The sequence below is a fragment of the Xenopus tropicalis genome, chromosome 8, assembly GCF_000004195.4.
Source record: "Xenopus tropicalis strain Nigerian chromosome 8, UCB_Xtro_10.0, whole genome shotgun sequence".
Classification (NCBI taxonomy): Eukaryota; Metazoa; Chordata; class Amphibia; order Anura; family Pipidae; genus Xenopus; species Xenopus tropicalis.
The window spans coordinates 101970534-101994658 of record NC_030684.2 but is presented as its reverse complement, the minus strand read 5'-3'; the positions used below and the strand labels follow the sequence as shown (position 1 = coordinate 101994658).

Genomic DNA, 24125 nt, shown 5'->3' with positions numbered 1-24125 from the left:
TAAAAAGCAGATAGGATTTGTGAATGTTAATTTGTGCATATTGTGGCTTAGAAGCTGTTTCAACTGTTTTTGTCCACTAGACCACTATATATGTATTAAGGAGCCAATTTCTGGACAGGGGAGAGAGAAAGTAGTAAACTCAGCTTTATGTTTCCTTTGAGGGATCAGATTTCATCTCAACAGTAATTTAAATATTTCCTTGGTTGCAATGTTCCTAGAAGAAGACCTAGTTTTATCCTAAATATTACTTAGTCATTGAGTTATTTCCAGACCTAAGTCTTGTTCCCACTGTGCCACATATGTTGGGTCAAACTCAGTTGCATTAGTGAGTAGAAAGCCATAAATTCTATACAAAGCATCTGAGCCATTTGGAAAAAAATTCACATAAGGTTTCAAAAGGGATAAGTTGTAATTGAGCCCTTTAGTATTTTAAGCACAGCAGACAAATCAATTTAACTGGGATCATTGTACCAGTATAGGTTTATCAAATAAACCATTTGATTTAGTAAACTTCAGTTTGTGTGCAAGAGAGTAGAGCTATTATTTGTTTTTTAATGAATGATATTAGACAATGTCTTGTTACCATGTGGGCAAGAGAGTCTTGCTTTCCAACAAGGGCTTCTAAGCGATATAAATTACCAAAACAATGCAGAAAATAGAATGAAGCATATGCTTTGACCGTTGCAGTTTACTAGAGTTATTCACAGGTTTAGTTAATGTGGTTTTTCCTGTACCAATTATTCTGACCTGCTGCTGTTGACTTGCTAAATTACTCCAGCCATTTGCTCTTGTTCTAAACTCTGCTATTCTTGATTTGGTTACTAGCACAGGTGTCTAACCTCACTCCTAGCTTTAACAACTTCATTCTTTTTTTCAACTGACACCGCTGACATCTGACAGTGTGACTGTAAATTCTTGCAATAATCCATTCGCTAAATCCTAAACTCAAAACCACAGGTGAGAGACAAGCATGTTCCCTTTGAGGTTTTTCACCATTCATGAAAAACACAGACGGGGTCATTTATAAACACAACCTGAAGTGCAGTTGTTCTAAAATGTCATTTTAGCACCAAGAACCAGAAGTTACACAATTCAGCCCCTGCAGATTAAGCAGTTTATCTGCCCAGTCTGCAGGGGTGTGTTGGGCCCACCAATAGACCTGCCTGAATGATATCTGGCAAACTACGCAAATATCAATTGGACAGGTGAAAATCCTTTTGAACGCATTACGTTGATGCGGCTCTTGTTCTTTGGGTGTCCGAAGGCCCACTTTATAATCTGACTCTTGGTCCTAGGGCCAATGATAGGATCAGCCAGACAAGTGCCATATGTATCTGTTTTGTGTATTTGTTTTGACTGTGTATGGCCACATTAAGAGCTTAACTTACTTTCTGTCACGAAATAGGAAGTTTTGCTCTTAGGCTATTATCTATATTAGCACAATGATTGTTCCTCAAGACAGATGCATTACAGTGGAATTCTGGGAAATAGTGTTGCATTGTGAATTTTAAATATTTTTGCACTTTGCATCTTTCCCACTTTTAGTGGATAAAAAATAAGGCCCATTGCATGGCAAGATGGATGATTTCATCTTTTTTCTCACTAATCTCTGTACTTCGCAATTAAGGAACTGAAATATAAACCCATAAATGCTGGCTGACATGATGACAAACACAGCTCCCATTTCTGTTTACTTATTTTACAGAAGTTCCTCCGTTATGAGTCACCAGTCATTTACATATCAATTATATGGCAATAAATATCCAAATTGTATTCCCTTCTTCCTGTGTTTGTTGCAGAAGTGTGAAATATCTCAACTCCAGTTTAATATTAGGCTATGTGATAGACTTTGCTGTTTTGTGCGATACGTTAAAGGACATGTAAAGCCTACATTTGCCTACAATGTATATAAGTTGGGCATATCTCCCTCACCTAAATGGCATAATTTGCACTGCATATATCCCTTCTCTTTGCCAGCACCCAGCGGTCTAACAATGTCCCGAGGTGAATTTCAGTAAGTGTTCGGCATCTGATGCATCTGCACATGCGCGGGTAGAGTTTTTTGGCTTCAGCTGCGATACGTGTGACGTCACTTATGGAAATGTGTGTTGTGTGTGTGACATCACTTCAGGGAAAAATTTTGGCATTCCCCCCCTAGCACTCAACCTGTAAAGATGACAGAGGACAGCCTTATGTGCATGCCTGACAGAGAAGAAGCTTTATGGGGATACACAGTGAGTCAGGCAGTTATTCATGGGCACAGGAAAAATCTGCTGCTGCACACTGGCTTCTACTTCTCTGTGCATTCCCAAAAAACTTCTTCTCTGTCAGGCATGCCCAGAAGGCTCTCCTCTTCCACTACAGAGAGCTAAACATGAAAAGGGGCTGGGGCTTCACACTGTACCAGGAAGAAGAGGAAAGGAGCTGGAGATTTCAACTTATAAATCAGAAACCAGATCAGGCTGAATGCAGGGACTAAGGTATGTTATTCTGGGGGTTGTTTCGAGTAAATTTAAAGATGGAAAGAAAAAAAAGAGAGCAGTTTCTATGGGAACCAGCAATGCCATGTTTTCATTGGCTGCTAGACAAGAGGGCATGTTTAGTAATCTGAGCTGAGAACAACTGAGCATGCCCACTAGCCAACAGCCAAAGCAGTTTCCTGAAGGAGGGGGATGAGTAGGTTAGAGGAGGATAAGGAAGTCTAAGTGATTACAGAGACGCTGCAGCCTTACTATTAACCTTTGAACAACCAGAGTGGCAGGTAATAAAAGATTTCAAAGAGGCTGTTCACTAATTACATTTTTGTGTGTGGGGTGTACGTGTTCTTTAAGTACTATCACATACAATCCATCTGTTTATTCTGTTTTATTCTTGTGTGTATATACATACATACTGAATTATCAATCCCCAAATGTGTTAATGTATGTCATACTCCAGAACAGCTGAATCTTCAAGTAGCTGAAGGAGTCCCAGATTCATTGTATGGGGATGATAGTTATTAATGATCTATTAATGATTATTAATAATCTGTTATCTGCTAAGTAACATGTGCCCTTTCTCCTTATAATGTCTGCCCCCATGGCTACACAGCAGCTTTGTTTATATAAACTATAATATTCTTTCTGAAGCAAACACACAAGTTGTACCAGTGCAGGGGAACAGTGCATTATACTGTAATTACTTTTATACACTTTCATATCTTGGTGTTACTGTTCCTTAAACATTCAAGGCTTGCACATCATTTTTGTTGTAGGTTGAGAGTCAGGGGCCACAAGACACAGGCGAGTACAGGGCTGCCTTTTGGGCAACAGCCCCACATCAGATTTTTAACCTGTCACAAAGTGCAGAGGACAGCCACTGCCCTGGACAGAAATGCTCTAAACATAAGCACCTATTAGTGCTCTTGTGCCTGTTTCTAGGGCAATAATAAATGACCTTAAGAAGTTTAACCATACATTCCTACATAGGAATCATTTTGTCTAGTCCCGAACTTGAGGGCCAGCCCCAAAACCTTGTGTACCTTTAGGGCTGTGACAGACGGGGAGATTATACGCTGCTCGACAAATCTCTGTTGTCGCGAGCAACTAATCTCCCCGCAATGCCATCCCACCGGCTAGAATGTAAATCGCCGGTGGGATGGCATACGTGGTGTGGCGATTTGCCGAAATCGCCGAAGTTTCCTTGAGAGGACTAATCTCCCCGTCTGTCACAGTCCTTACCCTCCAGTTTCTGTCTGTATGTTACCCACCCACTTAGACTACATGTGTATCTTAACTGATATCTTTATCTATGCTTTTCTTTTGTTTTTGTAGGATTCTGTATTAGTTATGCCATTTACTTCAATTCCAACTATCTGCATTATTTGTTTAGCCGAAATGATACATATTGCCCATAGCATAGTTTGAGGGTTGTTGAAAGAAAGACAGGGCTATGTTTTGGCATTTTTACTGCAGAGTGTATGGTGTTTGGTCTTACCATGTCACTGTTTTTGTCCCAAAGGAAGGTCACAAAATGTTAACGAAATGTTGGATTGCATAATAAAAATGAGTAAAGTACCATTTCCTTTACATTACTTATTTTATTGACACGCAAGCATATGACAAAAAAAGGAGTGCTTCTGGACTCCTACTAAGATACAAATAACAAACTGAATATAAATCTAAATACAGTATCTGTTACCTGCTGAGTAAAATACTTCTTGCCAATTCTTCTGACAAAATTTACAAGCATTTACATAAAGCAAAAGATTGTCCCAATACCATTGCCATTAAAGGCAAGGAAATTGTGTGTTACCAACAACACTTTATGTTTTGAAAAGTATTTTGGCACTTGATTTGACTTGAACAGTGTTTTGGCTTTAGCAAGCTGGATCACATTTAGATGTCCCTTTATTGGTCCTTTACTGCACAACTGCTATGTAAAATAAATAGTAATGACAGCAATAGCTAGTTCCTTTCTGCAGCTGATCACCCATCAAACACAATAAATTAAGTGCCTTGTTAATGGATTTAATGGCTAGGGTTTCTTGCTCAGGTTGTTTAGCATTAGCCTTGCATATAATATGAGATACCATTTGTAAAGGTCCCCACACGGGCCGATTGTAGCTGCCGATATCAGTCCCAAGCGAGTGAATCTCAACGTGTATGGGGACCTTAAGAAGGTCTACCCATTTAAAGGGGACCTGTCACCCACAAATAAAAAGCTGTATAATAAAAGTCCTTTACAAATTAAACATAAAACTCAAATTCATTTTTTAATTAAATCATCTATACCTGTTTATATAGTGTAAGTAAAGTTAATTTTGCTCAACTAAAATTATAGAAAAGGATTTGGAATTATTTATTAGGGTGACAAGTCCCCGTTAACGCCTATGGGAAGCATATTTTTTTTTTACATTTTTGAAAATAAAATTAATATCCCAATGAAGTGAAGTTAGCAGCAGCAACTTAATGGTGTGTAAGTACAGTATATGCCCACCACCTGCTCATGTGACACCCCCACAATTGCTCAACACAACACAATTACATTGGAGCTATAGTACAAGCTTAGCATTGTAGGAAATAAATTTACATAGTTACATAGGGTTGACAAAAGACCATCAAGAGTCCATCAAGTCCAACACTTCCAAGTGAACCCAGCACACACAAACCTATACTGACCTATATATATATATATATATATATATATATATATATACACTCACAGTCCAAAGTAGACATTCGTTCCTGCTTATATATACTCACATATATAAACCATATATACCAACATCAATACTAACTGTAGATTTAGTATCACAATAGCCTTGGATATTATGCTTGTTCAAGAACTCATCCAGGCCCCTCTTAAAGGCATTAACAGAATCTGCCATTACAACATCACTAGGAAGTGCACAACCTCACTGCCCTCACTGTTAAAAACCACCTACGCTGCTTCAAATGGAAGCTCCGTTCCTCTAATCTAAAGGGGGGGCCTCTGGTGCATTGATTGTTTTAATGGGGAAAAAAGAACAACCCCCATCTGTCTATAATCCCCTCTAATGTACTTGTACAGAGTAATCATGTCCCCTCGCAAGCACCTCTTTTCCAGAAAATACAACCCCAACTTCAACAGTCTCACCTCATAGCTTAAATCTTCCATCCCCTTTACCAGTTTAGTTGCAGTCTCTGCACTCTCTCCAGCTCATTAATATCCTTCTTAAGGACTGCATCATCCCTTGAGTCAATTCTCTTTATTATACAAGACAGCACTTTATTTGCTTTAGTAGCCACAGAATGACACTGCCTGGAATTAAACAACTTGTTATCTACCTCATTTTCCATTTTGCTGCCTGGTTTTCCAATTTTATCAAATCACTCTACAAAGTGGCAGGATCCTGCATCCTGCATGTGTTTTGCACAATTTAGTATTATCAGCAAAAATAGAAACAGTACCGTCTATGCCCTCCTCCAGGTCATTAATAAACAAGTTAAAAAGCAAAGGACCAAGGACTGACCCCTGCGGTACTCCACTAACCACACTGGCCCAATTAGAAAATGTTCCATTTACCACCACTCTTTGTAAATCTATCCTTCAGCCAGTTCTCTATCCAATTACAAATATTATGTTCTAGGCCAATATTCCTCAATTTTATCATTAACTTTTTGTGTGGTACTGTATCAAACACTTTAGCAAAGTCCAAGTAAATGACATCCACAGCCATTCCAGAGTAGAAGTTCCTGCTCACCTCCTCATAAAAGGCAATTAAGTTAGTCAAGATCTGTATAAAACCATGCTGGCAAAAACGTACTGTTTTTTGCATTCAAGTATTCTTTCCCTTATTACCCCTTCCAAAAGCTTTGCTAGTCGATGTCAAACCAGCAGGCCTATAGTTTTCAGGCTGAGAAACGGAACCTTGTAATGAGGCCCAGATGCACAAAATGTCTAATATGGACTCAGCCCAGCAAAGCAGCATGCCATTTGTACCACGCACCCACTACTGCCAGTAAACCGGACATTTAAGAGCAGTTTTGAAATCCTAGTTCTACAACGACAATCCTTTTCCTGCAGTTAGTCAGCAGTGCAAATAAACTTTTTCAGACAAAAACGTCAGGACAACACGAGTTCTCAAAAGTGGAAGGACAATATTTTAATATATAATCCCTTATTTGCAGCAGACATTGCATTGTAAAGTTATACATTAAATTTATTGGCACTGGGCATGAGTGGGTTAAGGCTCATCCGACAAATCGGCCTCCGCCCCCCTCCCACCGAGACCAGGGAAAAGTGGGCAGGGCAAAGCCGCCGAGGGCTCGGTCATGTGTGAGCCTACTGATTGGCTGCTGCGATCTACGTCGGCGGCAGCTCGAACTGCACACCCACTCGGTGACGCAAGCACTTTCCCCGAAGCGTTTTGTTTGCGTTGAGTTAGAAGTCATCGGCCGAACCGGGAGAAAAAAAAGAAACACCGCGATCGTACGGTCGGATTGAGCGGAGGGATTGCGTCAAAAAAGAGTTCCTGCCGGTGTTGTCGGGGTCTGACCTTGCGAGCGCCTCACGCCTGTGGATTACAATAGCCCTTTCAGTAGGGCCCTCGGTTTCTGCGTGCATAGGACAAAACCCTCGGCGCTTGACACAGCTCCGGAGCGTCCCTCCCCCACTCGCTTGGCATGGAGGGATCTGTAGTAGCGAGCGACAAGAAAAGGTGGGTGCTCCGCCTCTGTGTGCGCCCTCTGACCTGCTGTTCCGCTGTCCGAGACCCCTGGCCTCACACCCTTTCCTTTAGTCAGGCCATTGCAATGAATGAGCTATTGATTCCATAGGGCAGAGTTGTAGATCTGAGCCACAGGTTGAGCAGAGAAGCACAGGGCCTGCCTGCCAACGCCGCTTGTGTTAGTCCGGGCAGCAGTGGAGGCTGCTGTGGGGCTGAGTGTGCTAACAGCCGGAGGGGCCGCCACTAAACAAATGTTGTTTTCATTCCAACTCCAACACTAATTTGTTTCCCATCTGTACTAATGTTTGCCCTTCCTGGACCTTCTGCGTCGCCATTTTGTGCGAGACTTCCTAAGTTTCTGCTGCTTCCCTGTTTGCTTCAGCTTTTATACTGAGCCGAGTGCCAGGCTGCTGTGAGTGTAATGGCAGCCCCACACACCAAGGCCTCTCATATCGGTTATTTCTGTTTAACTGATTATAACTAGCAATGTACCACATTCATGTATGTATTCTCCACTTACAACTATTATTCTGTGTGTATGTATATATACATACATAGAATTTGTTTAAGCATTGCTAAACATTTGTACCATACTTTTTCTGTGATCGTAATATTTAGTCAGGACACTATTTGCAGGGAGTGGGAAATGTTAGTGATACTAACTCAGGGGTGATTATTATTATTATCATTAACATTTATGTATAAAGCGCCAACATATTCCGCAGCGCTGTATAATAAGTAGGTTTCATACATTGGACATACAGAGTAACATATAAAGCAATCAATAACCAATACAAAAGGTGGAGAGCCCTGCCCAAAAGAGCTTACAATAGAAGTGTATTAGATAGTCCTGGAACTTTTGTAGGGTGGCAGTTAAAAATACGTTTTCACATAGGTGACAGTTTATTGATCCATACAGGAGCCACGTTCAGCAGGGTTAAAATATATTCAGTTGCTTCCATGTCGTTTGTGGCATAGGATATGCACATATTTTAGCACCATAGCAGTATATTAACTTGTGGGGTATAACCTTTATTTACTGTAACTTTGTAAGGTCATATGTAAAGGCATGAGAATTGTGATAACTATGCCAGTCAGTCATGTGATGTTGAGTTGCCGTAATGTATTTAGAGCAAGAGTAGTATGTCTCCCTCACCCAAATGTTGTGTAAGCTAAACCCATGTTTCTGGCTCGGATGATGTTTCTAAACTTCAAAGTTGTGTGATTGCCATAGTCTCCTGATCTATCTTGGGAGTTCATAGAACACCCAGAATTGCCTCTTATCTTATTGAATTTACACATTGTATCGCTTCAATGTACACAGTGCTCTACATGTCATAAACACAAACCAAGGTTATAGTTATCATAAATTAGACAGTGAGAATAAATCAATACTTAAAGGAACTGTTCAAAGTAAAAATAACACTGGCTGAATAGGCTGTGCAAAATAAAAAAAAAAAAAAAATGTTTTTACTATGGTTCGCTAAAAATGTAATCTATAAAGGATGGGGTGAGCGGATGTCTAATGTAATAGCCTGAATCTAGCTTCCTGCTTTGCATCACTCTAAACTGTTAGCAACTAGAAGGGGGGCCACATGGGACATCACTGTTCAGTTTGTGTGCTTTTAATCCTGACCTGCCTGCTCATGGTCAAAGTCAAACTAACTGGACAGTCGCTGACTAGCTAACAGGTTAGAGAGAAGCAAAGGAGTTAGTAGTTTTCTGGTGTTTATTTAATACATCTTTTCACTCCAGCCTCTATATATTACTTTTTTTGGCTAACTTTTTTAACAAACAGACTATGCAAAAATGTAAATAAATGTTTTTAATACAGTCAGTTGGGAAAAAATGTAATAAGAAAGGCTGGCATGAGCAGATGTCTAACATAATAGAATTTAACTTCCTCCTTTGCATTTCTCTAACCTAGATAGTCAGTGACTGTTAAAGTAGTTTGTGAGCACACAGGTCAGGGTCAAAGGCGTTTGCCTTTGACCCTGAACAGGTATGTCCGGATGAAAAAAATCTGTGTGCTTTTTAGTACTGTTTGATTCAGTCCTCTTTAAGCAGTCATTTGAAGTTGCCTGGAATTTGGAGGTCTGCTTGAGGCCATAGTTGGATTGCATTCAGTTACCAAATCTCAGCATGCACAAGGCAGTAGGAGTTGATATATTAATTTAATATCCATTCAGGCTGATTTATTGGTAATTACAGTATATTTTTCCAGGGTCGAAGGGACCTTGTATGTAAACAGGCATAAATACTAGAAAAGTGTAGGAAAAGTTAGGAAAGCTCAGTGGTAACCCCCCCAACTACATGTAAACGTGTTTCTTGCTTGAAGTTGGATAGTTTTAACAAGCAACCAAGATACACTGGCATTAAAATTGGCCTGGGTATAATTAAGGTGACAGCTTTCTGTTGTTTGAATGCTTGTATAATAGTTGGCTTTGTTTGGCATTTTGGTAGGTTTTTTTTTTTTTGGTGCAATCTTAATACCTTGGACAAAATGTACAGTGTATGAAAAGTATTGGTTTGACTAGAGCTGCAGCACTTGGGAAATCCCAGCCTGAGATTCTGAATTTATGGGCTGGGGGTTATAAAATAAAGCTCCATGGTGTTTAGGTGGGTCTACATAACCCCAAATAATACAGTTAATCTCTTCAACAATAGATAATTGCAGCCACACCTGTTAGGGCTCTGGCACACGGGGAGATTAGTCGCCCGCGACAAATCTCCCTTGTCACGGGCGACTAATCTCCCCGAACTACCATCCCACCGACGAACATGTAAGTCACCGGTGGGATGGCACACGCTGCGCAGGCGATTTGCTGAAATCGCGCCGCCATGTGTGCCATCCCACCGGTGACTTACATTTTCGCTGGTGGGATGGCAGCTGATGGCAACTCGGGGAGATTAGTCGCCTGTGAACAGGGAGATTTCACTAATCTCCCTGTGTGCCAGAGCCCTTATGGATCCCAAACTCTCAGATTTTATCTGTGGTGCTTTAGAAATAGGCAATATATACTATTTACCTTTTTCTAAATGTAGTCCATGTAGCTATATCTTACAAAAAGGACCATTTATCTGCTGAGAAAAATGGGAAAAAAAGGAGATGCAACAGGACTAGAGCAAAACTGCTGCTCACCTGGATTTTAGCTAAAGCTAGGCTGTAAATCTGCAAAATGAAAATCTTAATACTGTCAAAAACAGGGACTGTCAGCCTGAAGAGAAGCACCAGCAGCTTCTTATAAATATTTTAATACCTGCTACTCTATTGTTTAAAGCAGCGTTTTTCAACCACTGTTCGTGCCGCGAGATGTTGCCTGGTGTGCCATAGGCAGGGCCGCAATTTTTACTTTAAAAAAAAAATCCGGGCCCTGTCATTGGTTGCGCCCCGTGTGTACGAGTGACGTCAGTACGCAGGGGGCGCAACGTTATAAAAGGGCCTGTGTGCGGTCGCATGTAGGCAGAAGTGCAGAGGCAGCGCGCGTGAGGGGAAGATGCTGCTGAAGCCGCCGAAGAGTAAAATGCTGCTGGGCACCAATGTATTAGGGGGGGCCACGGGGCACACTGACTTATGGGGGCACTGCTGCTGGGCACCAATGTACTAGGGGGGCTGGCTCTTGGCACCAATGTACTGGGGGGCACTGCTGCTGGGCACCAATGTACTAGGGGGGCACTGCTCTTGGCACCAATGTACTAGGGGGGCACTGCTGCTGGGCACCAATGTACTAGGGGGGCACTGCTCTTGGCACCAATGTACTAGGGGGGCACTGCTCTTGGCACCAATGTACTAGGGGGGCACTGCTCTTGGCACCAATGTACTAGGGGGGCACTGCTCTTGGCACCAATGTACTAGGGGGACACTGCTGCTGGGCACCAGTGTACTAGGGGGGCACTGCTGCTGGGCACAGAGTTAAATTTTTTAACATTTTCTAATGGTGGTGTGCCTCGTGATTTTTTTCATGAAACAAGTGTGCATTTGCCCAAAAAAGGTTGAAAAACACTGGTTTAAAGGTTAATAGTAAGGCTGCAGCATCCCCTTAATCACTTGGGATTCCTTCTCTTTCTCTAACCCTCTCAGCCCCCCTTCCTTAAGAATTAATTAAGAATTGACTTTGGCTTACTTGATCTAGAAATTTCTTTGAGACTGTCCTGAGTGTTTTGGTAACTATTCCTGAGCAAAAGTATGAGATTACATGCCACAAAATACCCTTTGTGCTATCATCCTTAGGGTTCACTCCTGTAATGTATTCATAACAAACAATGGCCCAGATCCCATGCTATTTATTAAGGGGCCATTGTCCATTGGCTTAAAATTAGATTTGTTGTAGCCTTCAGCTGATTGAACTATTGGGTCTGACATTTCTTGAAAATGTTTAGTTATTGTGTTTGAAAAATCAGTAGATCACTAAAGCTGGCTGTACACATCTGATCTGGATCAGGGCATGAGAATATTTTTGCTTATGCTGTATAGTTAATAATAAAGTTATCCGTTAAAAATCCATTATCTGGAAACCCATTATCCAGAAAGCTCTGAATAACAGGAAGGCCATCTCCTATAGTCTCCATTTTAGTCAAATAATTCAAAATTTTTAATATGATTTCCCTTTTCTCTGTAACAATAAAACAGTACCTTGTACTTGATCCCAGTTAAGATATAATTGATCCTTAATAGTGCTGTTGGGTTTAATTAATTTTTTTTTTTTTTAGTAGAATTAAAGTATGGGGATCCAGATTCTGGAAGACCTCGGGTCCTAAGCATTCTGGATAACAGTTCCCATACCTGTATTTGTAAAATGTATATATTTGAGTGACAGTGGTATGCAGTGGTGTGCCGTTATTTTTGTGTGTACACACGGGAAAATTGTATTGTATACTATACCATTTTTTTACTTTTATTTTTGTCATGACATTTTGTCATTAGACATTTTTGTCTAATGGCAGAGAAGCTTAGTTATGAGAAATATCTCTGTAAGATTATGGAACATGTTTCTGTTGTGTGTTCATCTTCCATGATATCGTTGACTTTCCAAAGATATGTCAGTCCTGTAATAAATGTTACCACCTAGCTGTGTAACTAGAAGTCTGTGTGCCCTGGTAAAACATGTGGTCTTGCAACCCTAAACACCTCTTCTCAGTAACTACATTAAATGGCACACAATTCAGCCAGAACTGTCATTCCCTGCATGTGGGAACTTTTCTTAGGAAAGAGCAGAAAACAGATGCCATTTTCTTTTCGCTTTCTCCATGCATAGCTGACACAAAGAAGTTAAAACGGGAATTTATGTTTAAATATGGGTCTGTTTATTTTTCCAGAAATATGTGTTAAAATGTAAATGAAAATATATTCTATGTATTATTCATTTTAGCCAGTGTGTTACTTTGAATATGAAATACTCTGCTAAAGTGTTATTGGCAATCTCACATTGTTAAATTGGGTCCACCTTTGCAATAGAGGTTGCAACATGTTTTATTTTCTAATTTTTGGAGGAGGTTATGTGAACCAGTTGCTGCTAGATTTTTTTTGTTTATGACTAACTTAGTTATTAATTTGTCATCCCTCTGACTGTACCGAGACATTGCATGAGTGATCCCTTTCACCGACTGTTATTTTTTTATATCATACCCTGTACTTTGTAATTTTGCATTTAACCTACATTTGTAGCTAAGCAGATGAGGTCATAAAACAAAGAACTAAAATGGAAAAAAAGTGAGTTTGGAAAGTGGCCAATAGAATATTGCACATGAACACGCCACTCTGTTCCAGTTCATAGGTGTCAGAGGCTGAGAAATGTTTGGCTTGATGATAATAATAAGAATTATTCTTGTGATATCCACATTTTACACTGCACTTTACAGAGAATTTTGAACCATTTATGTACTTGCCTCAGTGGCACTTGCAGTTGAATGTATCTATACTACACACACTTATATAGAGCCATTCCATTTAACATTTGGCAGTGAAGTGGTTTACAAACGGTGGCCCTGATCTTGGAGCTGTGGCAGCCAGACGGCCAGTTAGGGTGAGCAATAAGGAGAATGGTGTTTTCCTTTAGATACATATGACAGCCCAGCTAGGCTTGGCCCAGTTTGGCACCTGTGTGGGTGCCAAATCTAGCAATGTTACCAAACCAGTGGATCCTTTAGATCAGTGCTGTCCAACTGGCGGCCCGCCACCTGTCTGGCTGCTTTGATGGCTTACTCTTGTGTAAGCTTTAAATGGTCTCAGTACTGTGATTAACTGCCCCCCTGCATGGTTCTCACCTCAGATTCAGGCTGTAATCCCTCTGTATTGTTTAAATATGTAATCCCCTGTACTGTTCACACCTTTTAATCTCTGCATTGTTCACCCCCTGCAGTGTTCACACCTCAGGCTCAGACTGTAATCACTCCCATTGTTCCCCTGTTCACACCTCAGGAGCAGTAGAAACCCACAAATAATCCCTACACACTACAAAAAGAACATATACTGAGGTGGCACTGCAATTAACAAGTTTTTTAATATATAGTTATTGTGCAGACTGTAGGAGCAGTTCCAGCATTGTGTCACTGTAGGCTGCCTGTGTGTGCCATACACACAGGCATCATAGGGCAAGCAGAGTATGGCACACACAGGCAGGGTAGGGCAGGCAGAGTATGGCACACACAGGCCAAGTTTGGCACAAACCAGCCAAGAATGGCACACACAGTGAAAGTATGGCACACGCAGGCAGGGTAGGGAAGGCAGAGTATGGCACACACAGGCAGAGTAGGGCAAGCAGAGTATGGCACACACAGGCCAAGTTTGGCACAAACCAGCCAAGAATGGCACACACAGTGAAAGTATGGCACACACAGGCAGGGTAGGGAAGGCAGAGTATGGCACACACAGGCAGGGTAGGGCAGGCAGAGTATGGCACACACAGGCCAAGTATGGCACAAACCAGCCAAGAATGGCACACACAGTGAAAGTATGGCACGCAGGCAGGGTAGGGCAGGCAGAGTATGGCACACACAGGCAGGGTAGGGAAGGCAGAGTATGGCACACACAAAGGCAGGGTAGGGCAGGCAGAGTATGGCACACAGGCAGGGTAGGGAAGGCAGAGTATGGCAGGTTTTTGCTGTACTACAACCATTAATATGGGTATGGTCATGTGATAACATGGGTGTGGTTTCAAAAAGGGGAATGGTCAAAACTGGCTTCCATTATCGGCCCTCCACCACGTAGGTTGGAAAAATTCCGGCCCTCGGTACAACAGAAGTTGGACAGCACTGCTTTAGATCCCGGTCACAGGGAGTGCTTTCTCCACTTTTCTCTGCTTGTAGTTTTCAGTCGAATAGAGAGAAGTGGATCTGCTCTAAGGGTGAAGACACAAAGGGCAATTAGTTGCCACAACTGTTGAAAAAGTTGCTGCGACTAATCAGCAGGCTGCAAATGACGCACAGTTAGTCGCTGCAACTCTTCTATTAATCTTTGGCAAATGTATGTAGTAACACAAAGCAACCAGTCAGTTATTTGGCTTCATTATCTTAAACTCCACCTAAGGGCAACGGTGCACAAGATGTTTTGTCACCTGCACTAAATCCCTGAAATGCCATCCCACCGCCCTTGGTATGGTAAATGTGTTGTGTGCTATTGCCCTAAATCTTAGGGCAGTGGCACACGGGGAGATTAATCGCCTACGATAAATATTTACTATTGCACGTGACTAAACTCCCCCATATGCCATCCTACCGTCAAGAACAAAAATCTCCGGTGTGATGGTATACGTGTTGCTTCGGTCGCCTAAAGTTGCTTCGCAAGGAATCTTCTGGAGACTTTGTAAAACCAAGTGATAAGAACAAGAATTCCTCAACTCTGAGAGCTAATTGGTAGTCCTCACTGGATTATACAATGCCTATAATATGCAAATATTTAAGAATGGATTCCAAGCAGTCTTGTCTTCCTCCTGCAAGTAGTGCAAACTCCCCAAACTGCTTATCTGCTATTGCCTTAATTGTTAAGCCAATATTACACATCGTCAGGCTTTATTGTTGCAGCAGGTCAACTGAGAGTATGAACCAATATACATATTTTATATAAAGAATCAGCAGACTGATTCTTTATACAAAACTCCATTTTAATCAAATAATTCAGAATTTTAAAACTGATTTCCTTTTTCTCTGTAATAATAAAACAGTACCTTGTAATGATCCCAACTACGATATAAATAATCCTTATTGGAGGAAAAACAATCCTGTTGGTTAAATGGTCTATTGATTTTTTAGTAGATTTAAGTTATGGAGATCCAAAATTTAGGAAAGATCCCTTATCCGGAATACCCTTGGTCCCGAGCATTCTTGATATATAGTTAATAGTCTAATAGTTAGATATCAAGTTTGTGTTAGCTGCAGAGAGATTCAGGAATAGTGTGTGATATCACTTTGGGTTACTGTAAAATGGTGAATTATGATTTAAAGCTGTGGTTCACTAGCCATTAAATATGTACTTTGTTTTGGATGGTACACATACCTGTCGGTGGAACTGGATGCTGGAACATACCTGTCATCTTTCTGATGTGTGTTCTGCACAGCAGTTCTGCTATTCTTGCCTACAGGGGTGGTTGTGGTTGGTATGATAAGCTAATGGCACTGGCTACTTATTATATAACCAGGAACAACTCCCAACTTGGGCTGTTATATCCTGGGCACAGTCTGAAAAAGAAAGCTTTTATTCTCCCTTACAATGCAAACCATTCTGTTGTGTATTACTTAAAAACCTTGTGCCTTCTCTAACTTATCTTATTGACAGGTACAGAAGGAAGCCTCTCCCATGGACTTAGTCATAATGACTGTTCTTTTTTGTGCAGTACTGTGCTCACCTCTGTTCCGCTTGGAAATAATTTGGTACAACCTGAGCTGCTTGGTATGAGTACATTAGTGCACGCACTCTGGAAACCAGCTAAAACATGTTTAAGAGATGAGAACGATTTTACCCATTAGACTCACTGCACTGAGTTTTCTCAAGAAAATGTCAGGAAGTTGCATAACACATCCAAAAACAGTGCTCAACAATTTTTTCCTTTTCCTGTGAATTTGTTGGTTTCAGACGCTTGCATCAGCCTTCTCTCTCTCTCTCTCTCTCTCTCTCTCTCTCTCTCTCTCTCTCTCTCTGGCATCCTTTTATCAGTTTTAGTAAAATGGATTTGGAGTACCTACTATTGATAGTGTGCAAACATCATATATTTAGCATTATGCAGTAGGGATTAGACACATGCGTTGGTACAAAAAAAACAAATAACAATAAGCCACATTATTGTGATAATACATTAAAAAAGACAGCTTATTATATCCCACAATTTTATTTAAAATTTTTGTGCATAATAAGACTTTGGTTATTTATAATGATAGATACAGGTATAGGATCCGGAAACCCATTATCCAGAATGCTCAGAATTAATGGAGAGCTATCTCCGTAGCCATCCATAGACTCCATTTTAAGAAAATAATTCCAATTTTTAAATATGGTTCCCTTTTTTCCTTAAAAAATCCCAATAATTAATCCTTTAATGTTTAAATTATTTTTTAGTAGATTTAAGGTATGGAGACCCAAATACCAAAAAGATCTCTTACCTGGAAAACCCCATGTCTGCATAACATGCCCCATACTTGTTGTAGAATAGTAGACACATAGTAAAATTTTACCATTGGTTAGCAATAGTCCATTAATGCCCATACATATTATAAGCCACACCAATTTGTTTCTTAATTTGTGTGTATTTTTGAGAGGAGTGTAGGTAACACATTTTTATAAAAAAACTGTTAAAAATTGTGTTGCTGCCATGACGGCACACCAAATGAGAAACAAGCACATAAAATCAATTCCTCCATTTTTTTTTTGTCGTGATGGTGGGAGTTAACTGTAGAAGAAAGTGTCTTGTTTCATGCAAAATATTTTTTTTTAATCTTTTAACTGGAATTTTTCTGTGTAGTGTACCGTATATACTCGAGTATAAGCCGATCTGAATATAAGCCGAGGTACCTTTTACCTAAGAAAACTGGAAAAACCTATTGACTCGAATATAAGCCTAGGGTGGAAAATGCAGCAGCTACTGATAAGTTTTAATAATCAAAATAAATACCAATAAAATTACATTAATTGAGGCATCAGTGGGGTATATGTTTTTAAATATTTATTTCAAAGAAAAACAGTAAACTAGCTCTGTAAGTGGAGAAGAGGGTCAACAAAAACAACAGGCACTGGAGAGTCTGGTTGCAGGTGGCCTTATCTGCACACAAAGGACAGAGGGTGCTAGTCTGGAGGGACCCATAGCGCCCGACTCGAGTATAAGCCGAGGGTGACTTTTTCAGCACAGTTTGGGTGCTGAAAAACTAGGCTTATACTCAAGTATATACAGTAATTTCTCTGTAGAGGCTGCAAACAAACTTTAGTTGCTTTTCTAACTTGCTTTGCTCAATCTTTCCCAGATATTCTCTGATATACCTTGTTACATGGTTCTCAGGTTAAATAAGTGTCCTTATGGGGCCATGGATGGGATCTGATCGACAGCTTAAGGACCAAAGAGAAACGAGTTTGCTAGTTAAATATGGTCAACCAGTTGGTTTAGCTAAACCAGTGGATCTAGTTGAATATGGGCAGCATAAGTCAGCTTTTTTTTTTTCTGGTTAAAGAAAAATTATACCCCCAAACAATGTAGGTCTCTATAAAAATAAACTGCATAAACAAGCTCATTTGTAAAACCATCTAAATAAACCAATTTCATAAAAATATACTTTTTTTTTTTTAGTAGTAGTGTGTGCTATTGGTTACCCTTAAATAGAAAATTGCCATTTTAAGAATTAAGGGCCACCTCTAATAGGATTCACAGTGCACGCAAACAAGCCAAGGCACACACACATGCTAGGCCACATCAGCCAATGAATGGACAGAGTTATGTCTTTTGCTTCCATGTAACTGAAGGAGTCCCAGGCCGGACTTGGATTTCTTACTACTGAGTGCTATTCCGATATCTACTGGGAGCTGCTATCTTGCTACGTTCCCATTGTTCTGCTGATTGGCTGCTAGGGAAGAAAAAAGGGGGAGGGAGTGATATCACTCCAACTTCAGTGCAGCAGTAGTAGCAGTAGAAGTGTGACTGAAATATATTAGAGCACAGGTCACATGACTGTGGCACTCTGTAATGAGGAATATGGTTAGCCCCATGTGAAATTTCAAAATTAAATATAAAAAAAATCTGTTTTTTATGCAGGATTCTGCTGGCGAAGCTCTCTTAACAAATGGGTTTTGAAAAAAACAAGTTTTCCCATGAAGGTATTCCTTTAAGGGCAAAGACGCATGGAACTTCTTAGTAGCAGCTACTTGTCTTGGCTACTAAATTCCAGAAAATACCCTGCAATAGACAATACTGAAAATTGTCTCTAATAAAACACGGGTAGAGACCATTATGAGTAATTATTAGCCTTGTCTGTTTTTTGTAGCCGTGACAAGTAGCTGCTACTAAGTGTCTGTGTGTCTTCTGTGTAGGCAGTGTGTCAGTACTGCATTAAACAAATGGATATAGTTGTGTAGTGGTGACTTGTATATTTTACACAGAGGTTAGCCGCTGCGACTTTTTAGTTGCCGTGACTGAGGTTTCTTAAAAGTCGCAGTGAATAATCTCCCAGTCTGTCTTTACCCTTAGGGCAGTGACACACGGGGAGATTAGTCGGCACACAACAAATCTTCGTTGTCGCGGGCTGCTAATCTCCCCGCAATGCCATCCCACCAGCTAGAATGTAAATCACCGATGGTATGGCATACGCGGCGAGAAGTTGCCTTGAGAGGAAACTTCGGGCAACATCGGCAAATCGAGACACCGCGTATGCCATCCCATCAGCGATTTACATTCTAGCTGGTTGGATGGCATTGCTGGGAGACTAGTTGCCTGTGACAACAAATATTTGTCGCGCGCCGACTAATCTCCCCGTGTGTCACTGCTCTAAGGGTGAAGACAGACTGGGAGATTAGTCACTGCGACTTTTAAGAAACCTCAAGGCCCCCATACACGGGCCGATAGAAGCTGCCGATATCGGTCCCTTGGACCGATTCGGCAGCTAATCGGCCTGTGTATGGGCAGAAACGAGCCCATGGCCACAAATGTAATCCGATCTTTGGCCCCAGGGCCAAACGATCGGATTATTTTTTTTTTTAAAGCAGCTTGCTACCCGATATCGCCCACCCGTAGGTGGGGATATCGGGTAAAGATCCGCTCGCTTGGCGACATCGCCAAACAAGCGGATCTTATAGTGTATGGGGACCTTCAGTCACGGCAACTAAAAAGAGTTGCAGCGACTAACATCTGTGTAAAATATACACTGTGCTCCCTAGAAGAGTCAGTGACCTGCAGTGCTGGTACTGGTACAAGTTAAAGGACATTGAAACCCCCACAAAAAGTTAATCGGTGAACAGCCTCTTTGAAATCTTTAAATACCTGACTCCCTGGTTGTGACTGTTGATAGTAAGGCTGCAGAACTCATAATTACTTAGGGTAAGGTCCCAGGAGGCGGATTGTCAGCCTGCAAACTTGAAAAAGCTTCTAAACAATCGATCTTCTAAACGCGAAACTCTGCATTTGTTGGCGGATATAGCCTGAGTGTGCCTGCAGTTCAGTGGTTCCAGGTGCATGTACAATTAAAAGATTTTTCAAGCATACAGACTGCATACTTGCGTACTTGCATACAGATTCGCTTTGTGGGCCTTACATTTAGGATTTCATCGCTTCCTGTTACTCAGCCCCCTCCTATATCTACTTGGACTCTTGGCTAACTGAGCATGCTCAATTCTTTTTAACTCAGGTTACTAAACATGCCCTCCAGTCTAGCAGCCAATAAAGAGATGGCAATGCTGCTCTGTTCTAGCTGTGCACTCTGCTGGAGAAATATGTTTTCCTCTAACCTCCTCTCCTGAGCACAGCTTAACCACTACAGGGCACAATCCAAGCAGAACTTTTTATGAAAGTAAGTCCTGCCTGTGTAAGCCTGCATTCTTTATTGCATGAGCTTTACAGCGCACATGTGGAGTTTGCAGATGTAAATATCAATGAACATGTGTGAAAAGGAAAATTGCCTCCGGGTGAAAGCTGCTTAGGAAATTGTAATGGTGTTGGCAAATGGAGGGGATAAATGCAATGCAAATCGTGTGGTTTGGGTAGGGGAGCTGTGCCCAACTTTTATACGTGGAAGGAACATGTAGGATTTACATGTCCTTTAAAGAGGCAAAAGAAGAGGCTTACTTTAACTTATTGCTGGACTAGGGAGAGGATGTAGATTGGAAACCAAGCATTCCTAAGCGAGACAGTGGTCAGCTGGCAAGGCATACTTAATCACAACATATACCCTTAAATGTTATAAGGCTAATGTCAGACCAGGCCTATGACGTATATTTTCGGCAAGCTGAAAAACGCTTGCCGAAAATACTGCCATACGCCTTCTACCTGTGTCTACACCTGAATGAACTGAATACGCTCTAGTGCAGGCACATGTAGCTGTTTGCCGCATAAAAAAGCGAGCGAATGCAAAGTCTTGTGTTTTTATGTGTATTTAGTCTACATATGCCTGCACCCGAGCGTATTCCATTCATTTGGGTGCAGTCACAGGCTGGAGGCATATGGCGGTATTTTCGGCAAGTGTTTTTCAGCTTGGCGAAAATATACGTCATACGCCTGGTCTGATATCAGCCTAAAGGTGGCCATACACGCACCGATAATATCGTACGAAACGATTCGGTGCGTGTATGGTATGTCGGCGAGTCAGGAAGCTGCTGATATCGGCCGACTCGCCGATCGAACCAGTTTGAAAATTTTGATCGGGTGCCATAGAAGGCGCCTGACCAAAATCTCCCTTCAGCGCTGAATCGGCAGAAGGAGGTAGAAATCCTATTGTTTCTACCTCTTTACCTGCCGATTCAGCCCTGAATGGTGTGTGGTGGATCTGATGATGTTTTGTGCGACCGATGGTCGCATGAAACATCGTCAGATCGCCACATGTATGGCCAGCTTAACACTTTATAGTTGTTATTCATTACTCGCATAAGCCTCTGTCTCAACTTACAGTCTTGCAAACTCTCATCTTTTATCCTGTGTGCCTGGAGGGAGCCCATACAAACTCAGTGCCCAAGTTAAAATCGACCTTGTGAAACCAGCAAATGCTCCCTCTAATCCTTCTGGGCTATGTGTGCACATTTTAAACTTGTGTCTTAGAGGGAACAGTGACCACAGCCCTGTAAGGCAGCAGTGCTAAACCCTAAGCCATCTATTTTTCTTAGCTGTTGCAAAACATTTAAGATATTATTGTCATTGCCACATGCCATACCCAATCTGTCTGTTTAAGCTTTAGAATTTTTATCTGACTTGAGCATTTGGGGTGGAACAGCAGTGTCTCTTCCTCCTTGTTTTTTTGTTAAAGTAGACCGAAATTTAAACAATTCTCAAAATAAGTGGGTTTCTTTGCATCTGAGATGTCAGCAGGGCACTTCCAATATTTCAGAGCCAATTCTGTAGAGTATATGATGCATAAATCAGGGCTCCTGCACATCCTTGCAAAATGGCAGGTGGTTGTTAAATAAAAAAAAAAAAATTTGAGTGACTTTAATTGATGTCTGATGTATACCAACTCTATCTGATTCAGACTAAATGTGATTGGTTAATTCTGAATGAAGCCTTGATTATTAAAGGGTGTGCAGAGTAGACCAGATTTTTGTTTTTCCTCCTTTCACTAAAATGTTTGATTTGTTATCTACTTCTTTGTATAGTTGGAAATTTTGTAATAAATGTGAAATAACGTTCTGACAGAATTTCTTGGATTCTTTTTTTCATTAAACAAAAGCCTGTAATTTTGCAGGGACTTATGTAGACTATTTATATACAGTGTAATGTATCCAGTGTAATTTGCGCAGTTCATGGTGGTAAATCAATTACATAAGCAGCCCAGTCTCTGTGCTTTCAGTTGTTCAACTTTGACCAAAAAGCCTATTAGGTTGGTTGGTGGTTACACAGTCTTTTATCTTTCTTTATTTCTGAGAATGTTTATGCTGATATTGCTTTAGTCTAATGCCACATGGAGAGATTAGTCGCCCGCAATAAATCTTTGCTACTGCAGGAGACTAATTTCTCTGAAATGCCTTTCCACCGGCAGTGGTGGAAAGGCATATGCATCGCTTTGTTTTCCGAAGTTGCGTGAAGTTGCCTGCAGAAAGAAACTTTGCATGACTTTGGAAAAACGAAGCAATGTGTATGCCTTTCCACCGGCGATTCGCTTTGTTGCTTGTGTAAAGGCATTACCGAGAGAATAGAATTTTCTCTTAATAGTTGACTTTGCATCTGTCAAAAGCAAAAATAAGGTAACTTGTTTTTACAGTTAGCATTAACTTGCTGTCCATTTCAATTGCAGAATTAGCTCAGAGCGCCGTAAAGAGAAATCACGTGATGCTGCCAGATGTCGGAGGAGTAAGGAGTCGGAGGTCTTTTATGAGCTATCACACGAGTTGCCTTTACCGCACAATGTCAGCTCGCATCTTGACAAGGCCTCTATCATGAGGCTCACCATTAGTTACCTGCGGATAAGAAGGTTGCTTGACGCAGGTGAGTGTTGGAAATATTTATACTGTGGTTTGTGCTGAGCAGAATATTCCTAATAAGCATGTACTGAATGCAACATTTGGTTTGGTATTTAGCCAAGTCCCAATAATTTTTGTAAGATTGAGATTTAGCATGTTACTTGGGAGGCAGCCAGCTGAATTTATAGTAAAACTTTCAGAATATTTGGAGATTTGTACACTCACAATTGTATTTGGTGCCTCCCAAATGCAAAGCAGCTTCTTGTCAGGTATTGGATATACATATATCTAAATCCATATACATAACATTTCACTGTACATGCCCTGTGCAAATGGTATTCTACAAGACAGTATAGCTACATCCTAAAAGTGGAGGTCCCTTGTGGTGCACACATTTGTTTTATTGCCACGCAAAATTGTGGTGTCACATTACTTTTCCTTCACTTCTGGTGGAACAGAACAGCTAACATGAAGCAAATAATGTGACTGTTCATTTCATGGTACTCCTTGACATCTGTTACAAACGGCAAGATTCTTGTACACCATAGAAATGTGTTTGTTATCTTTAAGGAAAATGGTTATTTAACTGGTTTTGTGGGTAAGCATCTATGCTTCATCTTATTCATAGGAGATTTGGATGGTGAGACCGAGTTGGACAAGCAACTCAATTGTTTCTATTTGAAGGCACTGGAAGGGTTTGTCTTGGTTCTTACTGAAGAGGGGGATATGATTTATCTATCTGAAAATGTCAACAAGTGCATGGGCCTCACACAGGTAAGAGAATTTCTTTTTCATCTACTTTGATGTTGGGTATGTTGGATGCTGCATAACAATTCTTCCTATTTACAGTTTGAGCTTACTGGACACAGCGTGTTTGATTTCACTCATCCTTGCGATCATGAAGAGCTAAGGGAGATGCTAACTTTCAGAAATGGCAAGTACATGTTCATCTCTATACAAACCAACACCATTGCTGTCCGTGAGTCCTATCCTGGCACTTGGTGGTCAGTGGGGGGATTTTGAACTCTGTTGTAAATTGTCAAAACTGGTGAGGTATTTTCTGTGATAGAATCCCATGTGTTCAGAGGCATTAGCCATACTTATTATGTACATTTAGACCTTTGTATTCCATTTCTAAATATTTGCCTACTTATGTCCAAATTTGGAATTCTTCCTTGTCCAATTCTGAATATTAGGCAAAGTGTGTTTTTTATATGATGAAATCCTTTTTAAAGGGTCAGTACACCCCCCCCCCCCCCCCCCCCCCCCATTGGGGTGAATATGGCTTGTTGGACTAGGTTTTTTTTTTTTTTTTTTTAAATAGAAATATTTCTTGCACTAAACAAAGAAATATCTGAAACTGAA

General features: G+C 40.8%; 1 protein-coding gene across 1 annotated transcript in view; it reads left to right on the top strand.

Moving 5' to 3' along the window:
- The first annotated feature begins 6785 nt into the window (after positions 1-6785).
- The window catches only part of hif1a (hypoxia inducible factor 1 subunit alpha), a 29995-nt gene continuing 12655 nt past the window's right edge, over positions 6786-24125 (top strand). Inside the window, exons 1-4 of the mRNA XM_031890721.1 lie at positions 6786-7180; positions 22595-22785; positions 23389-23534; positions 23610-23694. Of these exons, the coding sequence (XP_031746581.1) occupies positions 7146-7180; positions 22595-22785; positions 23389-23534; positions 23610-23694 (457 nt within the window). The 5' untranslated portion in view covers positions 6786-7145. The remainder of the gene's footprint in view (positions 7181-22594; positions 22786-23388; positions 23535-23609; positions 23695-24125) is intronic.